The 19,945-nt window shown below is 39.2% G+C and overlaps 1 protein-coding gene across 1 annotated transcript in view; it reads right to left on the bottom strand.

The window, feature by feature from the left end:
• Nucleotides 1–18,596, bottom strand: part of LOC149566301 (uncharacterized) — a 115,731-nt gene extending 97,135 nt beyond the window's left edge. The window contains exons 1-2 of the mRNA XM_089819713.1: nucleotides 18,507–18,596; nucleotides 18,346–18,415 (exon numbers count right to left, since the gene is read on the bottom strand). Of these exons, the coding sequence (XP_089675839.1) occupies nucleotides 18,346–18,415; nucleotides 18,507–18,554 (118 nt within the window). The 5' untranslated portion in view covers nucleotides 18,555–18,596. The remainder of the gene's footprint in view (nucleotides 1–18,345; nucleotides 18,416–18,506) is intronic.
• Nucleotides 18,597–19,945: the final 1,349 nt, after the last annotated feature.

The following is a 19,945-nucleotide window of genomic DNA, read 5'->3' as shown; positions in this document are numbered from 1 at the left end:
CTTTTAGGTTTCAGTTCTTGGATTGGTGAGCAGGTTGCGGATTTGGATACCATTTTTTGCTTTCTTCAGAACTGCAAAATCAAAATTAGTGTCACACTCATTCCTTCAAGATCGACCGAGTCACCCTTGACGCACAATGTCGACTGGGTCACCCCTGATCATCTAGTTCGACCCTGACAGATCGCCAAACAATTAATGGGTTTTGTCTGTCTCGCAGTTTTCGGCCTCGATCAAGGAATTCAACTCTTTCAAAGGTCGTTAGATAGTCTATTTCCAGGTTTGTATTTTACAAGGTATATCATCTTCCTCTTTTATATTTCAATATACTTTATCATCTCAGCATTATATTGTCTATCTTCTTACTTAAACCTTCTTAAGGTGGAGGTGAGAGGGAAATAAATCTAAGTTATTCACTCCCCTGTACATTACATTGCGCATTGATACTCCCTTGCATATTGATTAGACCTAATTTAAGGGGTAAATCTTGGTCTTCCCCCTTTTAAATGTGTTAAGGTGGTTGATTGCAATTTACCCCCTACACCGAGGGAAATTCAATAGCCATAATTGCAGATACCTTATGATGCAAGCTGAAACTATGTTCAATGCATATTGATGGAGTAATCTTGTGATGACTTATTTTCTTCAATGTTTGTCTGATAGGAGAACCACAAGAAAGGCAGAGTCTAAGTTCATGGGCTGCCCAAGAAATTGAATTGACAGAGGCATCGTACACGGTGAAGACTTGAAACTATGACCATTTTGTTCCCCTGCAGATCGCCCTCACGCCAGAAGATTATGCTTCAATTATAAAGGTAGGAGGTGAACAATGATCTGAACTTGGGACGTGCCCAAGCAAGCTACCAAACACGGCCTTGGTAACCTGAGAGTGTGGGGAGTAGTGATAGTGAGGCAGAGCCACTAAGACCAAAAAATTTGATGTTTCGATCTAAGGAGCAGGTGGTAATGTGCTTCCTGTAGTGATCAATGGTGTTGTCGTGAACCACATCTTGGTGTCCACTTATTATACTTTGACTTGTCCTTTGCTTCACAGTCGACACCATGTTGCCTCCCTCAATCAAATGCAGAATGTAATAATAGAGAAGTTCTGCATAGATTTTCAAAAATGAACATAAAAAAAACAACACAGGTAAAAAGAATTTCTCTTGAATCTACCAGAACATTAACACTCCCTTATTTATGATACCAAACTTGGTTCTAATACCATGTTGATGTTAAACCCAGAAATAACGATGAACAACAATGAAGAAGATTAAAAATAGGTACAAAAGACACAAAACATTTATCTTGGGAAAACCCTTCAACTTGAAGGGAAAAACCTAGCCACACTAGAAAATTATTTCATTTGTTGATAAAAAGTGTTCAAGTACAATGCTTTCAACTTGATACAATACATCATTACAATAAGCAATCACATATATAAATTGAAATGAGAGATTCTTCATATTACAACTAAAGGTCTCTTCAATTTCCAAATACAACTCTCCATGTTTCCAAACGCATGACTCTTCGCATGACACATGTCTTTCTATATTATATTATCTAATATATTATCATAAGCATATTCTCTAGCTAGTGACAAAATATTATCTCTTTTTCAACATATGGCAAAATCAGAGATAAAGATCTCTATTGCAGCTACAATCTTCAACAGTCTTGTGCACTAAACAATGCATTTCCTTGGAGTATCTATTGAGTACTGGAGATAATGCCTTCAGAGCACAAGGACAGCATGCTTTTCCACCAAGCAAACCAATGGAACTGGAGTGCATTATTGACACAAAGGAACTCCCAGAAATAGGAAACAAGATCTTTTGCATTATTTGGTCAAGTAGCGAGGTCTTCCCATGGAAGATGCTTCATGGATGTCTGTGAATGATATTTTCAAGCATGGACACACAGTAGCATACCTGCACTCAAGTGGGACTTGAGTTTTTCTTTCCGATGGGAGTACGGGTAGGGGCACCCTCATGCCTATGAGATCAATTTTTTATTTGTTGTCTTGATTTGTGATATTTGACGTAAATAAGGTCATTGACGACCATTATAGATCATTTAAAACCATTTGTGAAGTTTAAGGGTCATTTGGGAAAAAGATGCAAAAATTGCTAAAATGTTCTCATTGTTGTAAGAGCAACTTTTTAAAATGTTGTTAAATGGCAGGTGTGGATCAGTTGAAGGGAAAAACTAATTGCAATAGCATAAGAACACCTTGTAACCATGACCACAAGGGTTGATGGAGGTTGGGATGCAAAATTTGAATCATTTGGGAGCAATTTCCTGTGTATTTTCCTGTAACAGTCATGTTCTCTCACTTTGAAGTTTGTACGGATTGTACAATGCATTTAAAGATCTGAGACTGGTTGGATTTCAAAGCCATGTGAATCTACTTTCAATTGCACTTGGTTTCATCGATTTCCATTAAGTTTTGAGACAGACATCACAATTTTAGTGAAAACCAGTACAAACCCTAGGTAGGGAAACCCAAGAGCACAAAACATGTGATTTCTCCAAACTCCCATGGTGAAAATTCATTAAGAATTGTGTGAAGGTCTTTTCTGATGCATTTTTAAAGATTCCAGAATTTCAGAGTCCAAAGTGATGGTTTGCACACATTTATTAGGTTGACAGTCAAATCTGAAATACATCGTATGACAGTCGGCAGGACAACAAGAGACAAAAGTGGATAAACCGAAGTCTAATTTGATTGTTTGGCATAAGTGATGGAAAGGGAACATGGAGGGGGGGTCCTACAAACTTGATCCAAGTGATTTGAGTTATCTTTGAAGGCTTTATGCTGCTAGTATTATGACTGTCCCAAGAGGACTGATTAAGAGAGCCATAGTAATGGTGTTAGTGTCAAAGCAAGATTAGGTTTGTGTATATGTTTTGGTATTGAACAATCATTGAAATCACCCCTAAGTTGTTGAGAAGGTCTCTTAAGTCAGATTTGGGAGTTTGAAACCATTTGTGGTTGTTTGGCTTGGTCCCTCAAATTGTCATTCCTAATTTGAACAAAACAAGAATCATCAATCCTATGAATGGTTGCATTGTAGAATCGTCCAAAAAGGAGTTGTTTATGGTCATTTACTCCTCACAAAAAATGTGTACATGTCATTTGACGTGTGCAAAGCCAATACATCCAAGGACACCAAGTTAGGCCAATGGTAGAGGTCTAGAGAAGAGCACCTAGGCACACCAGTGGAGATGGTGTAGAAACCCTTCGGTAAGGTTGTGTTGTGATTCTTTTTTTCAAAGTCCTTCCCCTGCATCAGGAGCCTTTGTCGTCTCTCTTTATCTCTATTGTGGGGGGGGGTGGGTGGGGGGGGGGGGGGGTGTCAGGGGGACATTTTTTGTACTAACGTGATGGAAGCAACCATTAGGGAGTTATGATGAGGGGTTCTATTTTCTTTCTTCTTCACTTGTACATTATTATTGTATCATTTCTTTTGTGGTGAACGTTTTTATCCAGCAATTTTTTTTCTCTTTTACTCCATTTCTCAGAAATTTGTTTGAATATGGATACCTAAAAAGCCTAGTAGCTCGGACCCATCATCATTTTATTTATTCTCCTTATGTTGCACCTAAGATTGAGGTGTTAGCGTAAATAGAGTCATTATCCACCTAGATAGGTTATCACCTTTTCTAAGTTGACCCATTCACACTTAGCTTAAGCTTGCTTAAAGGTCATCTATCCATTTGCCTCATCTCATGTGGAATTCACATATATCTTCACACTTGTCTCATGTGAACTAGGATGTGTTTTACATTTGGAGGGATGGTCAGAAATTTAGCCCTACCTTTCTACTGTTGGAGATCATAGCTGCGATAGAGATCTTTACCTCTAGAAAAATGGACATTATTATCGTTATGGTCACCTTCAACTGAAAAAGACACTTATGAGTAACTTTTAATATTAAATATAATGACATGTGTCATTCAACATGCATTGAGGTATGGAAATATGAAGAGTTGTATTTGTAAATAAAGAGTTATGTTTTGGAAATTGTAGAGACCTTCGGTTGGAATGTGAAGGGTCTCCCTTATTGTTATATATATCATATTAAGCGAAATACATTGCACATGGGAATTACATTTTCAATAAAATGATCTTTTGTTGTGTACCCCAGGGTTTTTCCCAGGATAAATCTGAGTGTCTCTTGAATCTATTTTGCTCTCCCTCTTTACTGTTTATCATTGATTTCTGGGTTAAAATCCTAACATGGTATCAGAGCCAGCGTCTTAGATTCTTGTTGGCACTGTGCATGTATTAAATTCTTCATTGCAGACTTATTTTTTTATTCATCAAGTCTAGATGTGCGTAAGTAAAATGGCGTGATGTGTTTTTTGGGGAGCAAGAGCAAATATCAAATGGCTAAGAAGTTGAATCAATTTTCATAAGCATTAGATTTGCCCACTTTCATGGACAAGTCCAGTGCACGTATCATTACACAGGCAATTTTACTCCTTTGATGGCAATTTTTCTACAGATGTCTTGGAGACATTGATTGCGGTGTACACCAAAATTTCCATGTCTTCATGTCTATTCATTTAAGAGATTGTGCAATGTTGTGATTAATTCTGGTTTTTCCGCCATGAGTCTCCTTGTCTTCCTTTTGCTTAATCTTTCTTGGTGGGTTGATCTTTTATAGAAGTCAGAGTGGTTCTTTTTATTCAAGCGGGTACTTGCATGCTTCGTCATCTGACTTTCTTGTTTTTGTATTCTCTACAATGTTAGTGGAGTCTTAACATTTTGATGTTAGCATATTGATCGGATGTAGCAAGTTGGATTTTTATGGGCGGAATCAGTGTTGCCACTCACATATTATGGGTACCTGTCATCCACAAAACTGCAGGCTGCAAGGCAAGCCGTTATCTCAGATAACAATTGATGAGGAGGAGTGATTAATGATATTCAAAGTTTTATCACACACATAAATTTCCAAAATGGGATTAGCAGCACTTGTTTACAGTTTTACTCATGGAGAGCAGGGAAGCTAAGTCACTGGAAAAGGATGCAGAGGGAAAAATTATTTCCGTCGGAGCTCCCAACTTTCTCATAATGAAAGTCACAAATGGACTGCAGGAGATTCTTGGAAACCCTATTTTTCTCCATTGTCGTGACTGAGTTGGAAGGCACTGGGAAATCATGTCGGCATGCATCAGAGGTAAAGGTCAATGCATCATGTGACATCTGTCAGATGAGTAATTTTTTTTTTGCCTTTTATTCCTTTGCATGGTCTCTTGACATTCGAGGTATGCATATGATGTTTGAAAGTGTGAAAAGGTGTCTGAAAAATTATTCGTGTACTGTTCAATGGTATTTTTTTCTGAGAAAGCATTAAAATTTATTTCAAATGTAGAGTGATGAAAATATGATATTGGTTCTGCATATTCGAAGCAAGGACATTGGCCTTTGATAGCATTCGTATTAAGGTTGTACTGAGTGGATGGTTATAATACTGTGAAGAGATTTTTTATTTTGAAGGAAGTACATGTGCAGTTGTCGCCAATGCTGTGGTGTTTATTTTTGTGTGACAAGATATGTTCAAAGACTCTCCAAATATAAGGTCCTTGTGTGACGGCTACGGGACAGACCTTGATGCACATAGATTGTTGTGGTGATATTTCGAAGTATTCTGAAATGACCCTTGCTAATTAAATTATCATTAACACGGATACTGGAGAAATTTGTTAAACACTTGGCAGGTAATCAAATTTGAGCCATTTAAAACAAAATACCAACTTAGTTCAAATACAGATTGGAATGAATATTTTCATTCATGGCAGATTCATACAACAAGCAATGTGTTATCAAAAATAATTTCTACAATTATTGATGTATGTAACTATAGACTTTCTAAAAGAGCATTGAAACCTGGTTAACCCTGAATCGCCTCCATTTGCTGGTGTTGGTAGTGGATATCAGATTCAAGCAATGCCCAGCTTCAGCGGCAAAGTTAACAGTCGCATTTCATAATGCATATGACTGTCAATGGATATATCAAGACTGGAGTGGCCGGTCGAAATTTTGTAATGCACAGTTCGCAACCTGATTATACTGTCGACTGGGATTAACTTGAAACTAGGGAAGCCCTAACCGCAAACTTGCCCTTAGATACCCGTCGATCACGACCCTAATTGTGGTAGGTAAGAACCTTGGTGTGATTGTCGGCTTGTATAATTCAATCGCGTGGCAAATCGATCCCAGTTCTGGCCCGTATTCCGCCTTTAATCTCTGCAAGGGAACAATACAGTCACCCGCAAATCTTTCAGTCCTGCGATACTATACTGGTCTTCAAACGATGACGAAATTACCATGAGGAAGGTCGCCTGGGCCGGATGACGCCGTTCTTGCTTGCTTGGGAATGAATCGCTGCTTATAATTACCTCAAAATTTAAACCCTCAGACCTGATTGCAGATCTTGCAGATTCGAATGATGGAGTTCGACTCTAAGCTGTTTATAGCTTGCCTTTCTTCAATCTGTGTAAACACTGATATCAACTGCCGCACGGATTTGGATGCTTTGTTTATGAAAATCGCTATCTAAAAATAACGGAACTGGCCTGGGCACGATCCTGTGCTGTAGATGATCGAAATTTGGATAATGATTCTATTCTGCCCTAGCTGCCGTACTTGTACGACTGGTGCGATTTTTTTAATTATATTTTCCAGCTTGCAAACGGTGACCTTTTCCTTGACTCGTCTGGTTCAACATGAAAATCGGAACAGATATGTGGGATTAATATCTTCCCAGCTTTCTTCAAATTCTCTAGTTCTCAGACTCCAAGAAGTCGTCACCCTTCAAATATTCTGAATACGCAAATAAGCCCAACATGAAATGGCTGAAGACCACCTCCAATGTGCAACCCTTCAGAAGATATTTCACCTCCTCAGTTATGCAGATCCAAGGGAGTTTTCGTTCCCAAAGACCTAATGGAAATTTGCAAACCAAAGACCACAAATTGCTCCAATATGATAAGTAGTAGAATCCACAAAATCACTTGTGCAAATGGGTGCCTCTTGTCCTCTATTTATTCACTTTTTGAGAAGTCGCTGGAAACTTCCAGAACAACTTATTATAATAACTTATTATAATGTATTTTATTATTAATTAACTTTATAAAATTAAATAAATAACTTTATAAAGTTAAAGTACAATCTCAATTCGACATTAAACAAGTAGGCCCCACTTACTGGATAATAACTTCCTGAGAGCAAGAATGTAATCATCTGTCAACAGAATGACTCTCTTTCCAAACTCATTTGCCTACGAGAGTCAATGATAGGCAAATCTCGAGTAGAAGTTATGTTGCTAGAAAGGGGACATGACAGTCCGCCCTTCCTGAAATTGCTTGTCCTCAAGCAATCTCAAAGCTGGATGCTACAAAATTGTTTCATTTTCCCAAGTGGCATCTTCAACTGGTAGATCTTTCCATTTAACCAAATATTCTCTAATTACCCTTCTGCGGAGCTGTTTTTCCCTACTTTCCAAAATGAATTCCGGCACTAAAATCAATTTCCCTTCATCATCCAAAGGAGGTAATACTGTAGAAGGTACCACATTCTGTCCCAGTGCCTTTTTGAGGCGCGACACATGGAACACATTATACACTTTGCTATCTGTTGGAAGCTCAAGCTCATAAGCCAATTCCCCTATTCGTTTGGTGATCCTGAAAGGCCCATAATATCTAGGCTTAAGCTTTTCTGACCCACTTCTTTTAAGAGTGGATTGCCGAAAGGGCTGAAGCATGAGGTAAACCATGTCACCAACCTCAAAGCTTCTCTCAGTTCTCTTCTGATCTGCATATTGCTTATATTGATTCTGTGCCCGAGTGATATTATCCCGAAGAGTGCGAATAATGTCTTTACTTTCTTGAATCAAATTCCTGGCACGTGGAACCCGGACATCCCCCAACAGCAAGTCAATAAAGCTCGGTGCATCATACCTGTATAATGCTCGGAAAGGTGTCATCTGAATTGACATGTGAAAAGTGGTATTGTAACAATATTCACACAAATAAATCCATCTTACCCATGCCTTCTGCTGATCAGCCACGTAATTCCTCAAGTAGCCTTCCACCCACTTGTTTACTATCTCCGTCTGTCCATCAGTCTGTGGGTGATAACTAGTACTGGGCGTGAGCTCAGTGCCACATAATCGAAACACCTCCCTCCAGAAATGACTCAAGAATCTACTATCTCTGTCACTGACAATACTACGGGGTATCCCATGTAACCTGAGAACCTCTCTGAAGAATACCTCAGCTACCTGTACTGTTGTATAAGTCATGGTGATGGGAAAGAAGTGAGCATATTTCGTTAGTCTATCCACCACCACATAAATGCAATCGCATCCCTGAGCCTTGGGCAACCCTGTAATGAAATCCATGGATATGCATTCCCACTTCTGTCTCGGGATGGAAAGTGGCTGTAGGAGTCCTGCTGGGAAGGTGTGCTCCTGTTTATTCTGTTGACAAACAGAACACTCACAAACATACTGCAATACATCCTTCTTGAGTCCTTTCCATGTAAACCGTTCCCGCACCTGTCTATATGTTTTAAAGTACCCGGGATGACCAGCTATGGGTGAATCATGAAAAGCCTGCATAATAGACCGTTTCACCTTCGATCTTGGGACTAAAAAGATCTTGCTCTTGTAAATGATCAAGTCATCCACAAGTGAATACCTAGTGTCAACAATTGTCCCATCAACTATCCCAGATGCCCAAGAGTCTCTAACATATTCTGCAACAATCAAATGCTTCCAATCCTCAGAGATCTCAATCATCGCATTAAGATGTGGCCTGCGTGACAAGGCGTTTGCTACAACATTTTGAGTGCCTTTAACGTATGATATATCAAAGTCGTATGCCTGCAGCTTACTCACCCATTTTTGCTGTCTATCATTGAGATCTCTCTGCCCAAGAAAATGTCTCAAACTGTTGTGGTCAGTTTTTATACAAAACTTACCACCTACTAAATATTGCCTGAACTTAGCTAATGCATGCATGAAAGCTAACATCTCCTTGTCGTAAATGCTGAATGATTTCTCTGGCCCACGGAGTTTCCTGCTCTCATATGCAATAGGGTGTTTGTCCTGCATCAAAACAGCCCCAATACCATCTCCTGAGGCATCACACTGAAGTTCAAATGGTTTCGAGAAATTGGGCAATGCTAGTACCGGGCATGAAGTCATGATCTCCTTAAATCTGTCAAAACAAGCCTGTGCCTTTGCTGTCCAAACAAAAGCTCCCCTTTTGAGCAAATCTGTCATAGGAGTCGCATGTCGCGAATATCCGCAAACAAATCTGTGATAGAAACCACATAAACCAAGGAATCCTCTCAGCTGGGTTAGGTTCTCAGGAATAGGCCACTCCACAATAGCATGAATCTTATCAGGATCCATCCGTACTCCTTCTCTACTGATAATATGACCTAAGTATAACAACTCGGTCATGCCCAAATCACATTTGGACTCTTTGGCATACAAGGACTCTTCCTGCAAGGTATTCAATACTGTCTCTAAATGCTCCATATGCTCATGCCATGTCCGACTATATACCAAGATATCATCAAAGAAAACCAACACAAATTTCCTCAGCTGATGATGGAAGACCTTATTCATGGTGGACTGGAAAGTAGCTGGTGCATTGGTCAACCCGAATGGCATCACTACAAACTCAAAGTGTCCACAATGACATCTGAAGGCAGTCTTCTCTATGTCTTGTTCTTTGACTCTAATCTGGTGGTAACCCGATCTCAAGTCTATCTTACTGAAGTAGCATGCCCCATGTAGTTCATCTATCAATTCATCAATCCGTGGAATAGGATATCTATTCTTAATGGTCTTCTTATTCAGCATTCTGTAATCAATGCACATCCGAAGAGAACCATCTTTCTTCTTTACCAAAACTACTGAAGAAGCAAAAGGAGACTTACTAGGTCTAATGTGTCCCATTGCGAGAAGCTCCTTGATGTTTTTTTCTATTTCATCTTTGAGCCTCTTTGGATGCCTGTATGGAGTGATCATAACTGGTTTGGCACCCTCTTCTAATTCGATGATGTGCTCAATCCCTCTATCAGGTGGTGTACCAGGTGGAATATCACTGAATACCTTACTATACTTTTCCCTCAATATCTAGATGTCTGGATGATATTCTGTCTTTTGTTGTTCCTCCTTTGTGGGCATGAGAGTACACGTGGCTGCCCATTCAATATCATTATGCCTCACCAATCTTTCCAATCGCCTGAGAGAAATGGTTCGAATGTCACTATTCCTGATAGCTCTCAACACATGCTACTTCCCATCTACCTCAAACTTGATCTCCATGTCCTTGAGACGGAAAGTGACTTCACCCAATAAACGTAACCATGTCATACCTAAAATGATATCCAAGTCGCCCATATTGACCACATGGTAATCTGCTTTAAACTCATAATTATTCAGACGTAAAGGCATGTCTCTGACCATTCTATTGCACTTAAGAGTGTATCCATCGGCAACCTGTACTCAGAGACCCTCAAACTCCTCTGTCTTGATTCTCCGGCACTCAACCAGACGTGCATCAATGAAGTTGTGTGTGGCACCTGTATCAACCAATGTGATCACCTTCTGTCCTGCTAGAACACCACGTAACCTAAAAGATCCCTCTTGCTGAATACTAGACAAACGCCCTTGCTGTAAATGTAACTCAATTTCTTCCTTTTGTTCTGAATTTCCTGTTTCTCCTTCAGGTACTGAACGACTGTGTTCATCTTCTTTCGCCGTGCTGTCAGAATCTGATCCTTCATAATATGCCCACATAACTCTATTGGCCTTTCCCTTAGGTCTCAAAGGACAATCATGGTCCTTGTCATATGGGCCTTTGCAATAAAAGCATAGTTTCTTTCTGTGCAAGTCATTTAATGCTTCTGCATCCAGGGGTGTAGTAGATTTTCCTTTGGTATCAATACTCTTCCCTTTATTCTTATCAAACTTCCTTTTGTCTCTGAAAGAAGTAGTACTCCTGGTAGTGAACTTGCTAGAAGGTGCTGTAAGCTCCATACTTCGTGCTTTCCTCATAGCTTCCTGCAGTGTTGGTGGGTCAAATGCCTTAATCCACCCCTTGAGGGGTTCAGACAATCCTTCTGTAAATAATATAACCAATCGTCTCTCAGAGACATCTTGTACCATAACTGACAACCTCTGGAATTCACTGATATAAACCTCCAAATTGCCTGACTGTCTCAACTGTGCGAGGTCGTGGAAATAAATCTCTGGATCCTTCTTATCAAAACGCTCAACCAATCTATCCACAAAGTCCTGGTAAGATGTCACCTGGTTGTGCTGCAACGTAACCATCCCGTGTGACCACCAATCATGCGCTGCTCTCTCCAAATGCAAAGTGGCATATCTGATGGCATCTATCTCTGACATAGGCCTCAATGCCAGGAATGTATCCAACTTATGAACCCAAGCCTATGCTGTCATCTGACCACTACCATCGAAAGATGGTAAAGTGAGTTTGCTAACAGCCCGCTGCAACTCACTATCATGACCTCCTCTAGACCTCCTATTCTGACGGCTGTTCCTCATGTGCTCTCTCCTTTGGTTCAGATAGCGATCAAAGTTCAATAGTTCACGCACATGTGGGGGTAATGCTTGCCATTCAGCAGTAGCAGCTCTGAGATCATCCTGAAAATCATCCGGTAAATCGTCTTCTCCTATCTCCTGAGCCTCCTCCCTTAGAAAAGTGGGACGAGTAGGCCTATTTGTTGTCCATGATCTGCGCCTAGGAGCACCCTGTGAGCCTGCCACACTTCTATTATCATGATCAGATGTACCTCTGCCTTGTTCCTGAATCCTGGGCTGAACAACTCTCTCCATTATGGTAGTCAAAGCTTGTAGTGACTGAGCTATTTCTTTCTGTCCGGTAGTCATGATTCTGTAAAACTCTTTGGTTTCATCATCATCAATTCTGGGAAATCTAAGTGGACTCTGTGATTGTCTTTCTCCCATATCTCTGCCCTTAAGTATTGTTCTCCTGCGAATATAATATCTGGAATATGGTTGCATAAGATGTCCTACCCAACAGGATGGTAGGAACACTGCTCTGATACCACTGAAATGACCCTTGCTAATTAAATTATCATTAACACGGATACTGGAGAAATTTGTTAAACACTTGGTAGGTAATCAAATTTGAGCCATTTAAAACAAAATACCAACTTAGTTCAAATACAGATTGGAATGTATATTTTCATTCATGGCAGATTCATACAACAAGCAATGTGTTATCAAAAATAATTTCTACAATTATTGATGTATGTAACTATAGACTTTCTAAAAGAGCATTGAAACCTGGTTAACCCTGAATCGCCTCCATTTGCTGGTGTTGGTAGTGGATATCAGATTCAAGCAATGCCCAGCTTCAACGGCAAAGTTAATAGTTGCATTTCATAATGCATATGCCTGTCAATGGATATATCAAGACTGGAGTGGCCGGTCGAAATTTTGTAATGCACAGTTCGCAACCTGATTATACTGTCGACTGGGATTAACTTGAAACTAGGGAAGCCTTAACCGCAAACTTGCCCTTAGATACCCGTCGATCACGACCCTGATTGTGGTAGGTAAGAACCTTGGTGTGATTTCCGGCTTGTATAATTCAATCGCTAACTCTTGGTCACAAATCGCGTGGCAAATCGACCCTAGTTCTGGCCTGTATTCCGCCTTTAATCTCTGCAAGGGAACAATACAGTCACCCGCAAATCTTTCAGTCCTGCGATACCATACTGGTCTTCAAACGATGACGAAATTACCATGAGGAAGGTCGCCTGGGCCGGATGACGTCGTTCTTGCTTGCTTGGGAATGAATCGCTGCTTATAATTACCTCAAAATTTAAACCCTCAGACCTGATTGCAGATCCTGCGGATTCGAATGATGGAGTTCGACTCTAAGCTGTTTATAGCTTGCCTTTCTTCAATCTGTGTAAACACTGATATCAACTGCCGCACGGATTTGGATGCTTTGTTTATGAAAATCGCTGTCTAAAAATAACGGAACTGGCCTGGGCACGATCCTGTGCTGTAGATGATCGAAATTTGGATAATGATTCTGTTCTGCCCTAGCTGCCATACTTGTACGACTGGTGCGATTTTTTTAATTATATTTTCCAGCTTGCAAACGGTGACCTTTTCCTTGACTCGTCTGGTTCAGCATGAAAATCGGAACAGATAAGTGGGATTAATATCTTCCCAGCTTTCTTCAAATTCTCCAGTTCTCAGGACTCCAAGAAGTCGTCACCCTTCAAATATTCTGAATACGCAAATAAGCCCAACATGAAATGGCTGAAGACCACCTCCAATGTGCAACCCTTCGGAAGATATTTCACCTCCTCAGTTATGCAGATCCAAGGGAGTTTTCGTTCCCAAAGACCTAATGGAAATTTGCAGACCAAAGACCACAAATTGCTCCAATATGATAAGTAGTAGAATCCACAAAATCACTTGTGCAAATGGGTGCCTCTTGTCCTCTATTTATTCACTTTTTGAGAAGTCGCTGGAAACTTCCAGAACAACTTATTATAATAACTTATTATAATGTATTTTATTATTAATTAACTTTATAAAATTAAATAAATAACTTTATAAAGTTAAAGTACAATCTCAATTCGACATTAAACAAGTAGGCCCCACTTACTGGATAATAACTTCCTGAGAGCAAGAATGTAATCATCTATCAACAGAATGACTCTCTTTCCAAACTCATTTGCCTACGAGAGTCAATGATAGGCAAATCCCCGGTAGAAGTTATGTTGCTAGAAAGGGAACATGACATATTCAGTGATACTTTGACTGTTATTGAATAATGTTCGAGAGACAGAGTAGTGAAAGCTCAGGTATAGCAGGAGTATTCTACATTGAGCAATCAAAAGTCGAGCTCAATTCTTAACATTCTCAATGCATAGGCAACGGCTTTAACAGGGACCTGTAGACAATTTTTTTTCCATCTCTATTTCACAATATGCAGATCATGACCCTCCATGACTGGATGACTCGGGAAACTAAACAAGGAGATTAGTATTATGTGATACTTATAATGCTGGGAATGGTATTTTGTTTCAGAATTGGTATCTATACAATATTTTTATGAGTTATTTGATTGTGTAGATTGTAATGAGATGATGAGAGCTTATGTGGATTGCATGAAGATGTTACTTATTAAATTGAATTGATGTTTGCATCCAGATATGAAATTTAGAGTGAGCTTGTGATTCAAAGCGAGATGTTTAGCCTTAGAGGGGGGTTACATCAATTATCTTATTGTGTAGATCAAATCCATCCTTGCCAAGAGGGAGTATTTCAATCATTTTTATGCATATTGTTAATGAGTTTCTTTTCTGTGATATGACTCTTGTTGGAATCAGGTCTTAACTATGACTGTGTTTATTGCTGATTATGAGTTCTTTTTCATGATAGTTATAAGGTCAACCTGATAACTCTTTCACTTATGAGAGATTAATAGTGAGCATCATCTAGAGTCCATGATGTCATCACGTTGAGAAATTCCGTGATGGGAGTTGGAAGTCATGTTGAGAGAGTCGATGACTGTATCACGTTGAGAGATTCCGTGATAAAATGTTGGTTGTAAACCTTACTAACTTGTCATGTTGAGAGATTCCATGACAGCATCATTCTAAGTGAGTCTCTGATGAAAAGTGAAGTGATTTTTGCAGGTTTTTCATGTTGAGAGATTCCATGACAGCATCACGTTGACTGAGTTTGAGATGTTAGTTGATCGTGATTTTTGCAGGTTTTGTTGAGTGATTCCATGAATATGAGTAATAGTTACAAGTCTATTGTGTTGAATGATTCCATGATTATTAACAATAAATATATTGTTCTCTTAGTGTCATATTGAGAGATTCCAAGAAAGCTAGTTGTGTTTCTTGCAGGGTGTTTATGTTGAGTGATTCCATGAATTTTTGACATTTTGGTTGCAATCTTGTGTGACAATTCAGTTAAAGATCTCTCTTTGGCTAAGAGGGAGTATTGGAGATTGTAGCTGTGATAGAGATCTTTACCTCTAGAAATATGGATGTTATTATCATTATGGTCACCTTCAGCTGAAGAGGACACCTATGAATAAATTGCAATATTAAATATAATGACATGTGTCATTCAACATGCATTGAGGCATGGAAATATGGAGTTGTATTTGTAAATAAAAAGTTATCTTTTGAAAATTGTAGACACCTTCAGTTCGAATGTGAAGGGTCTCTCCTATTGTTATATATATCACATCAAGTGAAATACACTGTAAATGGGAATTTCATTATCAATAAAATGATCTTTTGTTGTGTGTGCCTGGGTTTTTCCTTTCATTCTCGAATGGTTTTCCCAAGATAATTCTGATTATCTCTTGAATCTATTTTGCTCTCCCTCTTTACTATTTATCATTGATTTCTAGGTTAAAATCCGAACACCTACCTCATTGTCTTTGCCTTTATATGGAAGGCTCTCATTCTAAACATATACTCTCAATTTTATTTAATAGATGCTTTTGTGCTCATTATTCACTTTTGGAAAACATCATTAAATTTTACATACAAACTCTCTAAACTTGTCCCAAAGTTGTCCCTTCACAAAGAAAGAAGAATTTTTTTATTCTAACCTATACATCAGCCTGTCACATCCTACTTCTGATCTAAAGACTTGTAAATTTCAATACTACATCAGATTATTCATTATCGAAAAATTTTCAGTCATAAAGCTAAGCGTTCATATTCTTCTCATTTAAATATACCAAATACATTTAATGTAACATTAGTCTAGGATGAATTATACTTGTATGCATTGGATTAACCTACACTAACAAGGAAAGCTTGTTTCAAGCTTATTTCCCCTAATAATAACACTTCCAGGCACTTAAAATATGTAAAGCATATTATAGTTGCAAGCTTTAGATTTTTTTGTTTATTTTGGGATAAGTGAGGCCTTCTCTATTAATTTAGAATATTAAAGTACATATTCACAAAAAAAGGGGTCGGGGGATACAATATAACCCCACAAAAGTCACACGACCCACAGTCGGAAGGCAAAGCAGCTATTCATCAAAAAAAACATATAACCAACTCAAGCAACCAAAGCAATGCCAGTCAAGGGGGGTCATTCTAATCATCATTACCCCATCCAAGACTGGGGTCAGTAGGGGGTTGGGAAATGACTACCTGTCTTCATCTTTATCTTAATCCTCCTCAAGCCTGGTAAGCGAAATGGCCAAGGCCAAGCCAGAAAACCCTTTGGAAGAAGTGGCAGGAGGCCACAAGGAATCATTGGGAGCAGACCAAATAGCAGCAGGATGAGGCATAGCTAAAGCAACAGGGAACCAATCAAAGCTATGGTGCGGCTAGGAAGTCGAGCAACGATGCCAACCATCATCACTTTTGTTAGAGGAGCAACAAGGTGCCTGAAACCTCGGGGTCTAGGAGCGGCAAACAGAAGAGTTGCGCCTATGACAACATCCACGAGGCGTAGTGTAGTAAGTAGAGGTGGAGTCCAATAGCACTCTAGCAACTATACACGAGGCATTTCCCCAATGTTGTAGAATCTCCCAAAGGTGGGCCACCTCCAAAGCCACCTTGTTAGCTTGAACTTGAATCTATATAGTTACATTGTTGCATATGCAGGCTTTAGTATGCATAGAAACATTAATATTCAGAATGTTGAGAAAAGAATTGCATTTCTATCCTTCCAAAGAGTCAATAGAATCTCGATCCTGAAAGCATGCCAAATCTGGGAGAACTTAAAGGGAGTTCTAGGTGAATCACCATGAAGAACCATATGCCAAGAAAAAGGTTTAGGCCAAAAACACCAAAAGAAGTCATGGATTCAACTCTAGTACTATTGAGCATGCTGGCAAAACCAGAAGATATGAAAGAATGTTTTTGGGTGTCCATAAAAAGGACAGCTAGGGTTTGGGACTCCCAAGTGCTTGAGCCAAGATCCCAAAGGCAACCCTTGGAAGAGCCCACACCAGGCAAAGTGTACAAGTTTTGTCTCCATAATGGCGGACCGGATAGTAAGAAAGTGAAGTCTCCAAGGCTTTTGGGTGGACAGCAAGGGGCAATTTTGTTTGGGAGTAGTGACCATGGGCAAATGCAGCACCAGCCAGTAGTACCCCAAATTGAGCATGTAGCTGGTAAGAGGAGTCCAAGGATACCATTTTCAATCTTTCTACCACAACTTGACAACCTTGACACCAAACTTGTGAAGCATGTGAGGAGGAATGGCAGAAACCAGCAAGTCATAAGTCTACCGATTTGGACGAGATAGATGAAATTGGACCTGGAGGTCCTCCCAAGCCTTGAGGCTCCTAGTAGCTCTTGAGAACAAGTCTTTGGGAGTCCTAATGCCATGTTTGTGAAGACTCTAAGCATCGAACCCATGAGTCTTGGCAAGGGGAAATCCCTGGACAGAAAAAGGGGAGACCACCAGAGATTGTGTTGGTTCATAAAAACATTGTCTCGAAAGGCATCACCTGCCCACTGAAGCCAAGGCTTAATAGCCTCCCAAGCTTTCCAAATACTCTTGGCCACAAACATGCCCTGGATCTGAATAGGACCTTGCATAATGAGAAGGGTTTGAAAGTCAATCCCCTTCCGCACAGGTTTGTTGACAAGAAAACTTGAAGAAATACAATGTCTGGGTAGAATTTTCCAAGCCTTGTCTCTAGTTAAGGCACAAAGAATCCACTTAGCACACAAAGCTAACCCTGCTTTTGGGTGGAAATAAGACCAAGACCTCCAATGGAAGGCAGCAGAATTCCCAGGCTTTAAATTTTAGATTCACTTTATCCAAATCTGGCAAATAAATTATTCCAAACGGGCCCACTTTTGTGCTCTTTTAAAGGTACTCTTTTGATAAAAAATTTCCCTGCTTTTGATAAAAATTCATTCAACTAGATCAAAAAAAACGCTTATGGAAAAACTGTGTTGACAGACCGTGGAAGAACTTTGAAGTTGATTTCATGGACTCTTATATATTTAAGCACGCCAATTGATTTTGTAATGTTTAAGACTAGCTGAAAAGATTACTTTAAACAGTTCTCGGCTTTTTAACATGTGCAGAGCACCCCCCAAAAAGAATGTAGTTTCTCGAAGGAAGTCTGTACTAGAGAAAAAGACTGGCAGTTCTTTTTCGCCAACCATTACTCAAAACAAGTCAAAATTCTTGCAATTTTTGTGAAAAGCGCATCACTAAATAATGATTTTAGGATCATATGGCCTGAATTACATTTACTTGAAAGGTATGTTGAAAGCTGAATTTAAAATAAACCAACCTGCAAAGTCTGTTAACTTGTCGAATCTGAAGGTAGCAGTTATTAGGAAGAACGCCAATTGATATGCCACCTAAGAAATTGTAAGCCGCTTTAAACATTTTGTCTCCGCAGGTTAAATTAATAATACCACTATGTAATTGAGAAATAAATATCTGAATTACAGTAACGATTGCAGTGATGGCAAGAAACTTGTCGTCCAAAATCGCCATTATTCTCTGCGCGCAAAGGCGAGCATTCACAATAACAAAATCATTTGTCAATTCCATTGTCTTTTCGCTTAATAGGAGAGCTAAAATTATAACACTCCTTTGATTGTTTGAAGTGATACGACAAGATTCGAACTCCTGACCGAACAATAGGCGAGAAAACGAGCTACGAGTTCATTTGCCTACCTCTACTTCGAAAACTTCAGCTTCAAAGAGGAGATAATATATTTTATATGTTTGATGAGGCAACTAAAATTTAACTAATAAAATAGGCCTACTTTGAAGGGTTTGACGTATCTTGTCTTCAAAAGGCTTTTTAAAAAGCAATGTTGGTGATTCCAAATTTCAATATTACTAGCACTTGCATTTAGAAGAGGTGCAATGGTTAAACATGGTTAAATCTATAGCAATATTATATATATATATATTTTATAGGAGGATGAAGGGAGAGGAAATATAGTGTTTCTTCTTATTTCTATGATTTCTTCTATTTCTTCTTCTTCTCCTTCTATTACTTCTTTTTGTGTTGCTTCTCCTTTTCATACTCTCTTGTATTGTCTTCTCGTTCTCTTCATTCATGTTTTAACTTATTATTTTTGTTCATCTTTTTTTTCTCTTGGGCCCCGTTTGGGTGGGGAAGATGAATTTGTGGCATAACCAAGTTATCTTATAACCAGGTTTTCAAAACCTTGGTTTTGTGATTTGGAAAGCCAATGGTCCGTTTGGTTGACACGGAAGATGAATATACCGTGGACCCCACAATATTATTAAAAAAACTGTCATAAAATTCAAAACCTGGTTTTAATTTCGAATTCCACCTTTTTATTGGAAGAAACATCTTCCAATTTTTGACCAAAATTGGAAGATGAAATTGAAAGCCAGGTTATAATTTTAACCAACCAAACGCCTATGTTTTTCTGCAAAACCTGGTTTTACCCCTGATAACCCGATTTTGGCCCTCATCTTCTAGCAACCAAACGGAACCTTGTTTCTTTTTTATTTTGTGTCCATTCTTCTTCATTTTCACCTTTTGCAACCTTTTTCCTCTTCTCCTTTTGCTTATTTTTCTCCATCTTCATTTTTCACTTTAGTTTTCCCTTCTTCTTGATCTCCTTTTTCTTTTTCCTCTCCTTCTTACGTTGTTTCTTCTTTGTCTTCTTCTTCCACTTTATTTTTCCCTTCTTCTCGATCTCCTCCTCGTTCAGTTGATGTTGCTTCTCCTCTTCCTCCTCCTATATGCAACCTCCTTCTCCACCCCCTCCTTGTCTTTCTTCTTCTCCTCCTCCTCCTTGTTATTCTCTTCCTTGTTTGGCTCCTCCTTTGTCTCCTCCTCATTCTCCTCCTTCCCCTTGTTCTCCTCCTTTTCATTTTCCTTTTTCTTCTCCTTCTCCTTC

Source organism: Cupressus sempervirens, chromosome 3, assembly GCF_028749045.1.
Source record: "Cupressus sempervirens isolate cs-2001-9-10 chromosome 3, ASM2874904v1, whole genome shotgun sequence".
NCBI lineage: Eukaryota > Viridiplantae > Streptophyta > Pinopsida > Cupressales > Cupressaceae > Cupressus > Cupressus sempervirens.
Note: the sequence above shows the minus strand (reverse complement) of the source record. Positions and strands in the feature narration are given on the sequence as shown.